Source organism: Amphiura filiformis, chromosome 11 (assembly GCF_039555335.1).
Source record: "Amphiura filiformis chromosome 11, Afil_fr2py, whole genome shotgun sequence".
NCBI lineage: Eukaryota > Metazoa > Echinodermata > Ophiuroidea > Amphilepidida > Amphiuridae > Amphiura > Amphiura filiformis.
This window is the reverse complement of record NC_092638.1, coordinates 5,303,087-5,317,073: the sequence shown is the minus strand read 5'-3', so window position 1 is coordinate 5,317,073 and position 13,987 is coordinate 5,303,087. Positions and strand designations below refer to the sequence as shown.

The 13,987-nt window shown below is 34.8% G+C and overlaps 1 protein-coding gene across 1 annotated transcript; it reads left to right on the top strand.

The window, feature by feature from the left end:
* The first annotated feature begins 319 nt into the window (after positions 1-319).
* On the top strand, positions 320-13,987 carry LOC140164254 (carbohydrate sulfotransferase 1-like). Its single transcript, XM_072187523.1, has 3 exons — positions 320-654; positions 10,020-10,163; positions 12,555-13,987. The coding sequence occupies exons 1-3, from the start codon at positions 651-653 to the stop codon at positions 13,742-13,744; spliced, it is 1,338 nt and encodes a 445-aa protein (XP_072043624.1). The 5' UTR covers positions 320-650; the 3' UTR covers positions 13,745-13,987.

Here is a 13,987-nt window from a genome sequence, read left to right as displayed (position 1 = left end):
GCCTAAATAAATAAATCTATAAATAAATAAATAAGAACTGAATGTGCCTTTTATATTATTATTACAATTTTAATATTATTAATATCGTTAGTATTAATAGGGCTAAAGATGTTCATCATTCCGTGCACGAACACTCACTAAATTTACCACTCTTAGAAATTTGGCAAATACGTATCAATTAAGCAACCAATGATTGTAGCACAATATATATTTTCCCGGTACATACTATTTATTGCACGTGTAATACTTTTTGACGTCACGAAAAGTATTGTACATACAATATTGTACGTACAATACGGAGTCTGAAGCGCGCTTTAGACATGAAAAAAATATATATTAAGCCTGGTATCAAAAGAGTTGCTTACTAGTTCAAGGGTAGGATAGGTAAACTCATTGTAAGTTGAACAAGAAGTGTGTAATCAACCATGACAAATGGCCCGGATTGTTTTCAATACTGTGACCCAAAATGGACACGGTCTATGAGCCTAGACTTAAGAAAATCATGAGCTTTAACTTTAAGTTGCACTGTCTTTTTGTCGTTGTAATTTGCGGGATAGAGACGCGATTACCAGCGTTGTATTCAACACTTACCAACACAGAAATCTACTAAGAGAATTAAAACGAAGATAATTATTTGATTTGTCAAATGCATGGGTAAGTATACCATATTTTTTTATATTGTCGGAGAGCGTAAAATGTGAAATGAGAAGATGCAACAAAATTTGGAAACGTAACCTATTATTGTTCACACACGGTTTTATGTGTTATGGTAGTGTGAATGATGTGTTCAAAAGGCCTTTAATGTGTTTGAAGGTCCATGTAATGTGTGAATAAAGTAAATACATGTAGAAAAGTCATACATGTAGCAGGGAAGGTTCCTGGGGGAGGTAATAATAAAACAATAACAATAACGCGAAATGTGTACCTTAAAAATCAACAACCAGCCAATACGAAGATCTTTTTTTTTGTCTTTCAAAGCCCGTGAGGGTCTTTATTTATTTTATTTTTTTAAACTCACAAACATTACATAAAATGCAAATACAATAATATCATAAAGAAAATACAATGTACCTTAATATTTCTATTTGCATACAAAATGAAATAAAACACACAAGTTTACAAACAACCATCAAACACGATACCAAAATTATTACAAACAACTTTTTTTCTGACATCTTTTGGACAGACCTCATCTTAATATTAATAATGGTTCCCATTTCTTTACATGATAACCATAAGTATCTTTTTTATTTGCAATTTCCTTCTCTACTTTTTCAATGAAAAAAACCCAGTGTTTAAAATCATTAAAGATAGGGTTAATTTCTTGAACTCTACATTTATAAATAAATCTTTTTGTCAATAATAGAATCAAGTTCAAAAAAGTGGCATATTTGTCATCATAAATACCAAAACATACTTCCCGATAGGTAATATTCACGGTAATATTTAATTCTCTCAACCAGCCAAAAATATCATTCCACATTGCTTTGGCAAATTTACATGACCACATCAGATGCTTCATGGTTTCTTCTTCCTCCTTACAAAAGGAGCATTTATACTCATTAATTAAGCCAATTTTATAGAGAAACTTATTTGTTGGAAGGATTCTATGAATAAAACGAAATTGTAAATACCGTGTTTTGGTATCCAATGTACAATGGCATAGTATAAATCAAATTCCAATTCATATCATTGACCTCAAATTCAACCTTCCACTTCTGTTGTGCTTTAGGGACTGGGTGATGAGCTGTATGACAAAGTAATTGATATGCAAATGAGGTAACTTTCTTTGCATTCTTGATTTGGGACATCAGCTGTAGCTCACGGTTGTGTTTACTTTCCAACAGCTGACTTTTAAAGGCTTTTGAAATAATATCTATCACACTCAGATACTTTAAGATATTACAATTGATATCATATTTATCTTTGAAATTTTCATATGACATCCAATGCCCATCAATAATTAAATCAGATACAAAATTGACACCTTTACTACTCCAGGACTTAAAATATAAAGTTTTTCGGTTAATTCTTATGTTACAATTGTACCATAAAACTTCATCTGTTTTTCATGATCCATATTCCTTAATTTAAACCAAGATTTCAACACATCACACAAAAAGGTGTTACAAATTTTGTCATAGCTGAAGTTAATATGACTTTTGGGATTACACAACCAAATCCAATCCCCACCAACTTTTAACAATTCATTTGAAAACAAATATTTCCAACTACTTTTATTCTCATCATCTAAAAACCTTTTAACCCAAGCACATTTTAAGGCATCAATGAAGTTATAAATATTAGTCATATTCATACCACCATCCTCTTTTTTACAGTACAACACATTTCTATTAACTTTGTCTGGCTTACCATTCCAAATAAATTTAAATAAAATTTGCTCAATCTTTTTAATGAATGTATTCGGTGGAGTTGGTAAGACGGAAAAGAGGTAAGTCAGCTGTGACAAAGCTAAAGACTTAATTATAGTGATTCGGCCTATTGGAGTAAGATCACGCTGAGACCATATGGTCGAATCCAACCAAAAGTGTCCACGGGCCAAAAATAAAAGTCCGAAATAAAAATGTCTCCACAATTTTTTCCTTTTTCCCATTGATTGATGACATATTGGCCTTATAGGAACCAAAAGTGCCATTACTAATCTTGAAAAATAAATCCAGGACGTGTGATAGTAAATGTGATATTAAAACCCAATGTTACCTACGAATACCACTAGGATGCTTTCACTATCGCAATACTAATCAACCTAAAACAAATGGAATATTCCCATTAACGCTTTTTTCGTGCAATGTAGACCACAGGGTGTCAGGAAAATGCTAGCTCAACCAGAAAATATTTGTTTTTATTTTTATAACGCGATCAATATGATCTTAGTCAATTTATGCTAGTTTATTTTTGAAAATGAAGTTTAGGTCAGTTTCTGTATTTTATTTATCAAATGAGTATGAATCAATTTACACATTGTATAAGAACGAGTAGGATATATGTTTTCAAGAATATTAGGAATTATAAGCATACACCTAACGCTTTATACAATGAAAAGGTGAACAAACCCGGGTATTCGTAGGTAACATGAGCGATTTAACAATATCTATATTGAGTTTAGAGGTTTAAAGTTTGCTATTATGGTAATGAATTAATAAAATGGTAGTTTTAGATCTCTTTCAGATGGTACGTCCAAATGAATAAATGCTATTACCTTAGATAAAAAATTTTTTGATGCTTTTAGCAAGATTTTGACCACTTCATTTTAATATACAAGTAGTTAATCAGCAATTTTACATAATAAATAATTGTTGAATGAATCCGTATATGGGTAATAATAGTGTCCTGGGGTACCGCTTAAAGTTTTGACAATTAATTTCCATTGGTAGCGACACTTCATTACACATGTCATGTATTATGCTGTATTCGTAAGTAACATTTCAGTATTTGTAGGTAAGAATTAGACTTTTGTTGGATATCCCAATCAAAACTTCATTTTATAAAGCACTTTCAATGTATCATTTTCTTTATGTGCGTTTATTGATACTTTAGACCCTATCATGTATTAATAATGTCGGTTCACAGTGGTTGAAAGAGTATTGAAGTAAGAAACAAAGGCACTAAAGTGACTTTAATTTGCTTAATTGCACACAACTCGCTTAAAACCGTTATTGCAGACTTGTGAAGTCCATCTTGGAGTCAGTTACGTCTTGTGGCCTTTCGTTTGAGGGCAACTACAATTAGCTTTATACCAGGGTCCATCATTATGTTGTCTAGATCATAAGACAATGAGAACAGTCGTTTTTTCCATGGTATTCGTAGGTAACCTTAGCGAAAACGTCAAAAGTTACCTTCGAATAAATCAATTTAGACACAAATTACTCAGACACCAGAAGGTCGGTAAACATTTAAAATGAAGCACACATGACAGTTGACAAATCTAAGTATTTATCCCCTTCTAATCTATTGTGAAGCTGTTTTCTCTTTCAAATGAGCATACGGTCGTCTATTTCAGTACATATTTTTCAACAATTAAGCCGTATTCAATTTTGCATGGTGGGCATGTATGTGAATTCGCAACTTTCATTGACATATGATTTGAAAGCAAACATACAGGCCTTCGTTATGTACCAATATGGGCATTGGCATGAATGGCGGTGTTTCACAATACTGTCATGATGTCAAATTGTATTCGTAGGTAACATTCGGTTACCGAAATTTACCTACGAATACTTGCTTTTATTGTTGACATCTCAGAAATATTTAAACGCAGGCTATTGAAACTTGGAAGAAATAAAGAGTGTATTACCCTGCACCTATTGCTTAACTATTGTTTACTATTCTCTCACTTTGTGGAAATGACACAGCTTTTAACATGTATTAGGAGGTAATGCATATTTTTTACCAAACCTACCTTTGTGCCATTTAGAATTTCTGGCAGCTAAACACAATAATAAAGATGCCTGAATGCAATGCATTTCAGTATTGGACATATCAAAGCTTGTATCAATTGCGCATTTATTAGTGATTTCCATTTTTTAAAGATATATCTAGTGCTATGAAAAATTGTATTCGTAGGTAATGTAAAAAATACCACTCAAAAAATTATCACAAAAATTCATAATTATGTACAAATATGTGAAAAATTGAACAGGCAATCTTTGAATACACGCCTTTCAGGAAATCAATTTAGATTCAATCCAATGACTTCTTTTCACAACTGATTTAGACGTTTTTAAAATACTTTAAGAAATATTTTGAAAAAATGGGTAAAAATAGCATGTTTTGGGGTCTCTGTGTCTAAGTTTTTCACAGAAGGGGTCTTATTATATATGGCGCGAAGCGTATGATCAAGGCGAATAAACACAATACAAAAATGAATGCCAATTGATTAATACTTTTAAGTTATGGCCCTGAACATGCCGTGTACACTTTTCGTTGGATTCGACCATATAGACGAATCCAAGTAGCCAAGTCATGGTCAGGATTTGGTCGGACATCTTTGGGTAGCCGCTAGCACCAAGCTGGTGCTTTGAGCGTCCAATTGTGCAAGTAAAAGCCGCCTAACACCTAGAGAAGATGCAAGGACGAGGAGGGTTAATAGAATAATAGCTAATAATATATATAATGGAGATAATTCCGCCGCATTCTATTCATAGACCCTACATAGTGCTTTTGTTCGCAAGTACATCAATGCATAGATACCGCGTGCAGTTAATCCGATTATTATGTCACTTCAACAGCGAATAGACCATGCTGTGTGTTTTGTCGAAGGAAACTGTATTGTGTTATTCTTTTGTCTGCCTGTGTTTTCGCGGAAGGTGTAAAACGGGTGATGGAATGCAGTTTAAAATTTCCGCCAAGGCCGAATCATTTCACATTTTGAGTGCATTGTAGCCGACGGCTACCCAACTAAAGGCTGCTAGTCAGGTGTAGGAATGCGTGAATTTAGATTCGTCTATATCAAGAATTGTACTTAACTGTTTTAACTGAGGCTCAAAATTAATGTTAATAAGCTCATCCTTGTTGAGTGAAATCATAATACCAAGAAATTTTACAGGACCTTTTGTATATTGATAGGTCTTATCTGGAAGCATATGATCTTTATCATTCTGTAATGAGCCAATCTTCAAAATAACAGATTTGGAAGCATTCAATTTTAAACCAGAAATTGAGCCAAAATTTTCAATAACATTAATAGCATTCATAAGGGATTCATTTGAACCATCTAAGACAAGAGTGGTATTATCAGGGTGTTTCCATAACCTGACCACCTTTTCTGACTACCTTTTCTGACTACCTTTTCTGACCATCTTTTTTGACCTTCTTATTTGACATTATTTTGATGTTTGCTTCATTTTATTATCTTTACACTTTGCACAATAATGTTGTACCATTCTGGATGTTAAGTGACATAAAATTGAAATTATCAAGTGAAATTTGTTTTGTTTTTCCATACTTCCATGGTTTTTCACAGGGCAGTTAACTTCTCAGTTTAGAGAGGAGGCAGTTATCATTTCAGGTGCTGGGTCAATAATCAATAAAGTAAACACAATTACCACTTCACAAGGTCATATTCATGATATTTGTCAAACATGCCCTGATATATTATTAGCCTTGGGTGCAGCATGAATGTGGATATGGGTTTAAGAGTATACGAGGTATTGTTGGTCGAAGCAGATTTTCATTATCTGAATCATGTGAATCAATATATTATTGAAAAATAACACTTTGGTGTTTTGCAGAAGTTCATTATCCCGGTTCATTATACAAATCATATACTTGGGAAAACTTGCTTAATTTATTGTTAATGAGTTATGTACGTTTTACAAAAGTGTTGTTGTTTCAGCCCTCTCTACAACATAACTTAAGAACCACAGGACCTAATACAAAAGTATATCTGTGATATTTGAATTATTCTATACGCTCGCTATGAATAAGCCCAATCGCCATAACTTTCAGTTTTTTGGGACACTTTGAACTCTGACATATCTGGAAAATTGCTGTAATCATTAATTTATTATTGTAATAATGTTATCATTATAAATAATAAAATAATTAATTTATACAATAATCAAATTTTTGGGTTTGTTTTTATTCTAGTAACACGTTTTAAATTATATTTTGTACGCTCAAAACCCCAATTTTTCTGAATTTTTCCGATAGGTCAAAGGACAAAGTGTCCCAAAACTGCAAAATGTGTCCCACAATGCATTGCAAACTTCCAATGCCGATTGGGCTTATTGAGCAATGCAATTTTTGCTAAAGCTCACTACCATCCGGACTACCATTTGCAAGGTGCTGTGAACTACTTTGTTTTCTGCTGCTTCGACCAACAATACATCGTATACCCTTAATTGTCCATCAGACAGACAAAGTCTGAACAGGGAAGTGCTGAGGGTAACACTAGGAGCACTTGTTCAAATGAAGTCAGGAAAATTGGATGTGTGTGCAAAATTTTATTTTATTTGTTTTAAATAATTTCATTTACCATGAAAGTGTTGTAGTTTTTAAGTTTAAAGTTTTTATTTGGAAATTGCTTTTACATCAATGGCACTCGATCCGATGGTGCATCCAAGACATTAAATATACAAACAAAACTGTATTAAACAAAACAAAATAAAAGGATACTCGACAAGCAAAAGGTACAAAATAAATAATCTAAAGTGAGAAAGAAATAACAACCATGTACCCTTAAAAATGTTGTTTATCTATTAACAAGTCCCAGAGAAAAGTTGCAAATTACCACCCAGCAGGACTGTCTATGATTATGGTGTAAAACACTAGGATCTAAAACATTCTCATCTATTAGTGCACAGTTCTTTAACTCCGATACATTTGTACATTCATTGAATGACCTTTGAAAATTGGTGTACAAAAACCTCATACTCTACAACTTGAGGTCAAATTTTGCACTATGATTGTTTAGTTAATGTTATTGGACTATGGCATTGGGATAAGGCCATCAAATATCACAGGGCTCACTGTAAAAGCTGGTCAGAAAAGGTAGTCAGAAAAGGTAGTCAGAAAAGGTGGTCAGGTTATGGAAACACCCGTATTATCAGCAAATTGGGAAATTTTTACACAGTTACCATCACCAATTTGGATACCTTTAATGTTGTCGTTGGATCTGATGGCAATACCCATCAGTTCCGCGCATAAAATAAAGATATAGCAGCTCAATGGGCATCCTTGACGAACGCCACGGGACTTCAGAATTTCAGTGCGAGCTTTAAAATTAGTTTGCATTCTACCACCTTTTTTATCCAAAGTTATATTTAACACGCAATCAAAATCGCCACCAAATATAATTGAATCACACTGGAATTGATTAAGATGGTCATCAATTGCTCTAAATATTCAGGACAATCATCGTTTGGTGCATAAATATTAACCAGGGTGAATGTTTTACCAGATACATCAATATCAATAATAATAAAACGACCATTCGGGTCACATAAGGTTTTCATAATTGTAAAATCAAAATTACTATGAAACAGGATACCAGTGCCTTTACTGTTGGAGCTTCCATGGCTCCATAGTGCTTTTGCACAATGCACCCCATTCATTTGACCAGCATTTTATATCATTTGCAACACTGTGAGTCTCTTGCAAAAAATAAACAGAGAATTTCTTTTCTCGTAGCCATAAAAATGTTTCACGTCTCTTTTTTCTGTCCCGTAGACCTTTAGCATTCAACGTACATACTGTGAGTTCAGTCATTGAGTTGATTAAGTATTATTCTGATATGCATAAAATTGTTCGCTATTGATGGCACCACATATAAACATGAAACATAAAAAAGTCCATTAGGACTACACAAAAACATTAACTTCCTTGTGTACCGCAATACGAAGGTCTTAATGATGTTTGTGGAGGTGGGGGTGCAAACCGTGTGTTTTCAGTTTTTGTATAATATGTAATTTGTGTGGAGGTTCATTGTGCATGGGGTGGTTCGTATGTGTGGTGGGTATTGTGGGTGGATGTGGCAAATGTTTCTGAATCGTTTTGACCAGGCGGCGGATGACATGATCGAGCCGGCAACTTGTGAAACCGCCCGGCCGTATGGCTTTTCCAATATAGTCGGTTAGTTTTGTGGGGTTCATTATCGAACCCCAACGGTTTTAGCTTGTATTTATATTATTTATCAACATAGGCCTATTTGTTTGTGATATTTCAAGCGTTTTAAAATTTCAAAATAATCCAATTCAATTACACGGTTGACGATGAAAATTTACTGAATTTAGAGAATGCAATGCGGCCACCACCTGGTTTTGACTGAAGGTTTTGCGTGTTGGCTAATATTGAATGTGTTGGTTCCTACTGATGAGAGTGTGTATTTGCAGAATTCGGATTAAGCATATGTTCCGTTGTCATCATTGCTCTTTATATTTAGTACTGCCGGTTTTATTTTAAACGCGCTTCTTTGTTGTTTTCAAAATCATGTATGCGGGACCTCAAAAAAAACACCACTATTTTGGTAACACGCTGTAACCCTGGGGCACTCCAACTTTGGAGGTGACGCGTATGTAGGGCTGTTAAGACCCCTTTTTCAGCATCGCTGTCACCCAAAGACCCCATTTCTTTTACGAAGTCACCCGAAGACACCCTATTTTTCCATTTGATCTGTCACCCAAAGACCCTTACAAGTTCAATTTGAACAGCAACTTTCATTTATCACTGATTTTGCTACTTATTTTGAAAAAACAAAGAAATTTGAAGCTATTTAGAACTAGAAATTAGTTTTTCGAGGTTTCTGAGGCACTGTTTCGGTTCTCACCCAACGATTCCATTTAAAAAAGGTCATGTTCTCACCCAATGACCCCATATTTTTTACATTTTGCTCTGACCGAATGCCAAAATTCATGCTCTCACCCAATGACCTCATATTTTATACATTTTGCTCTCACCGAAGGCCCCTTGGTGCGAAAGTGCCAGCCCTACACCTATATCCATTTCAAATTGAAGTGCCCCCGCCCCCGGGGCTGTAATCCTTAGTAGTACAGTTAGGTTCATTAGACCTAACAAATTTTGATTGGCGTAATCATACTGACCCTAATTCTATGTGAAAATGTAAAAGTTAGGGTCGAAACACGCTGTAACCCTTTTAGTACAGTAAGTTTCATTTATAGACCTAACAAATTTTGATTGGCGTATTCATACTGACCCTAATTCTGAAAATGTAAAAATTAGGGTCGAAAAATCACGCAAATTGCTTAAAGTACGTGTGAAATCGTTAGTCGTAGACTTAATCGCAGTCGTGACAACTAGATCGTGTACGACCTAATGATAGTCGACTGCATTATTGCCAGTCCTCAAAGGGCATAACAATTATGGCTTTCTTTGTTTTTTTCTCAATTCAATATGAAAGGGACCTTGTTTAAATACAAAACATTCACAGCTACTTTTCCACAATAGAAAAACCTCGACCTATCAACAACCCGTTTCTGCCGGCCCGTTACGCCAATCAAACACTTTTTTTTTAATGAAATTAACTTATTTGTTTTCCTTAGGTATACAAGTAAATGACGCACCACTGTTAAAAGGAAAAGAGCGATCAGAACGGACGAGCCTCACCATGAAATGGCGCCGTTTGGTTTTCGGTTCCATTGGCATCGTGTCCATCTACATTTTACTCAACACAGTTCGAAATTTAGGTAAGTAAGAAAGTGTTAAGGGGTACTACCCCCTCGATAAATTTGTGTCTATTTTTGCATTTTTCTCAAAAAATAATAACACACTGGTAACAAAAGTTATGTATATTATTGGGGCAAGGAATCCAATTACTACACTGGAATTTCAGTGTCCCAAGACAAGCAGTTCGTTATTTATGATAAGAAATAAGGTACCGCTAGGATGTACCTCATTTCCTATCATAAACTGAGCTCAAAAAGAAACTTATAATTTTTCACAAGGTCATATCTTTAAATTCTGTCCATCAAATTGAACCAAAATTACACATAGGTTTACTTCAATACTCTACTCTTAACACATGTCAATAACCAAGCAGTTGTCCAACTGACACAACAGCAAAATGCACTGACATGGAACACCTTCCTGGACCACATTCACAGCCCAGCTCTGTTTCATGAAAAAAGTGTATGAAAAGCAGAAAGCAGCACCGTTTTATCATCTGTGCAAGGATCTTGTGTGCATTCTCACAGATTTTTTGTGCTGGGTGCCAAAAGTTGGGCTGTGAAAGTGGAGGAACTTCCAGGAAGCTGTCCCATGACAGTGCATTTTGCTGTTGTGTCAGTTGGACAAATGCTTGGTTACTGACATGCGTTTTGAGTAGAGTATTAAAGTAATCATGTGTGTAATTTTGGTTCATTTTGATTGACAGTATTTTAAGATGTGACCTTGTGATTCACAAGTTGTAAAAAATTATAAGTTTCTTTTTGAGCTCAGTTTATATACTGAACCGCATTTCTTGAGTCACTGAAATTTCAGTGTAGTAATTGGATTCCTTGCCCCAATAATATACATAACTTTTGTTATCAATGTGTTATTATTTTTTGAGAAAAATGCAAAAATAGTCACAAATTTACCACAGGGGTGTAGTACCACCTTAAGCGAATGTCAAATCTTTAAAATCTCTGATAATTTTACACGTTACAATATTTTCATTTTCAAATGCACTTTATATATAGAATCAATAACATGGCACGGATATATAGCGCAGTACACAAATTTATTAGCTTTTATTGTCGAGCTATGAGTTCATATATTGCCCGAAAAATCAGTCCAATTTTATCATTATGATGTTCTAGAATTCTTGAGTATGCAACATTGGCTACTGGCCAAGTTATGCCTCTTAAGGGTAGACTTGGTATTGTTCATGTTGTTGGTCGAAGCAACCGAAGGAAAAAAAATCGATTTTCATTAGCTAAAGCAATATATTATTGAAAAATAGCACTTTGATGTTTTGCAAATGTTCATTCTACAAATCATATACTTTGAAACCTTGTTTGATTTATTACTGTTGATGAGTTATGTACGTTTTACAAAAGTGTTCTTGTTTCAGCCCTCTTTACAACATAACTCAAGAACCACAGGACCTACAAAAGTATATCTGTGATATTTGAATTCTTCTACTTACTTGCTATGAAATGATCAATGCAATTTTTGCCAAAGCTCACTACCATTCGCAAGATGCTGTGAACTACCAAATCGCAACTCGAATACTTTGGTTTAAAATATTTGCTAACCTTAAGGACTAACGATATAGTGGACTATCCGTGTGATTTATAATACAGGTTTAATGTTTGTAGGTCTTTATTCATTAATCGTCAAGTTAAATAAGAAGTAGAAGGTTACAAAAATCACAATTTTCAATCGACAAAAGCGGGTGACGTGGTACCAAAACCCAATCTGATTATTTAATCCGCAGCCATCTTGGTTTTTAAATGCGTAAGATGTTTGGATTCATGTACCTCCTCCCCATTCTTTTTAGTTTCAAGAAAATATTTTTATTTGCGTGTATGAGTATGTCTGTGTTTGATTTCCTTTCCTATAATCAGTCCCAGAACAACGCCAAATATGGATTAAAAGACCTTTGACCTTGGATGTACAACAGCATGTTATGATCTAATGGGAAACTGTGCACATCAACAAACACCATTTCTATCCAAAAGGCAACAGCCGATATAATTTGAAACCACATAAATTACTAGAGTTGGTTCTTCTCTTGGATTTGGACCAAGCTTTAGAATATCGAATGTTGCGTTTTGAAATAAAACAAACCAGAAATTTATCACCCATTGTAAGAGATATGGCACATGTACCGAATACATGTACATACATTGGCTGACCTTGTGGATTTCCTGGCCCAGCCATGCTAACCACATAAGGAGATTATACGATTAACCTAGTGCAGCTATTGTCATAGCAGGGTATTATTATGTAATACTCCTGATCCATATTTGGCGCTCTCTTGGACTGATAATGGACTTCTTGTCATTTGAGATTATAATGGAAGTCACTTGTCTCTTAATTACCATCACAAATTTTCTTCTCTTTGTCACCTATTTAATCTTCTTTTCTTACAGTGTCGTTAAACGCGAACTATCTCGCGAGAGTGGGCAAGAATAAGGAGACATTACAACCAATGGACATAAGCAAAGATCGCAAAGTCCACGTAATTATTATCTCAAGATGGAGATATGGGTCTACATTCACTGGTGGAATTCTCAACAACAATCCTGACTTTACTTACTTTTATGAACCGCTTCGTGGAAAGATGTATGAGAAACAGGAAGAAGATAGAAAGCTTCACCACGACCAGATTACCATGTTACATGACATACTGAAATGTGAATTTACCAACAAAAATTACACGTGGTGGGATGCAAAAGATACGTGGCTAAATTGCGAGAACAGTAAGAAACTTGGGAATTCAATGCTATGTGAAAGAAGCTCCGCTAAAAAACCTGATAAATCCCCAGATTTACTTGGGAAGAAAAGAACCCATAGACGTATCAGCAATAGTCAAAGCAAACAACAGTACCTCTCTACTTATTTCTCTAAAACGTCCCGATCCCGTATGGTTGAAGAAATTTGTCGAAGCGGTAAACACGTGGCGATAAAAACTGTTCGGGTGCCAGATTTGAAACACTTAAAGAGCATCGTTATGGATGATAGTTTGAATGTTAAGGTGATACAACTGGTACGTGACCCACGTGGGGTGTATTTATCAAGAAAAGTAATGTCATCCGTTGTTGATATGGAACTTAGTGAATGTGACGAGTTGAAGAATAATTTAAACTATTGGAAAGAACCGCCATCTTGGTTGAAAGGTCGTTATATGTTGCTAAGATACGAAGATCTAGCAGACGATCCAACAGATATGGTACAAATCATTTATGATTTTCTTGGTTTACCTGTTCCAGAAACGGTGAAAACATGGCTGCGAATCAATGAAATGAAAAGGTCTTCGTCTTCAAAATCTGCGTACTCATGGAGAACAAAAATAACATACAAAACAATGGTAACAGTACAAAGGTATTGCATGGACTTGTTGTTAACGGCGGGCTACAAACCTGTGAATTCTGAAAAAGATTTGACAAATTTGAAAATACCATCAATAAGAAAGTTTTCTTACCCCCTTATGCCAAGTATGACAACTGGGGTAGCTAAACCAACTATGAGATTTGGTATAGCTGAGCCAAATATAACATTTAATTTACCCAATTCTCGCCGCCGGAGACCAAGAAAAGGCAAATTTGGAAGACAAACATAAGGGACGAAATCAACACTCGACTGGCGGTCAACCGCCGGTTCCGGGCGGTTCCGTCCGGTTGCTATTGTTCTGAACAATGGAAAAAAATAATGATGTCGTCCGTGTTATATGAGACGATAGATGCACGAAACCGGCTAAAAACAATATCTTTATTCTCATTCTTAAACACTTTAATTCAAATAAAAAAATCATAAGTATTACAAATTTTAATCAAATTAAGGGACCGCTCATTATTAATGTGGG

Excerpts from the sequence above, each read along its gene's own strand:
- LOC140164254 (XM_072187523.1), top strand. Across the intron at positions 10,164-12,554 it reads CAACACAGTTCGAAATTTAG|TGTCGTTAAACGCGAACTAT; the intron begins GTAAGTAAGAAA and ends CTTTTCTTACAG.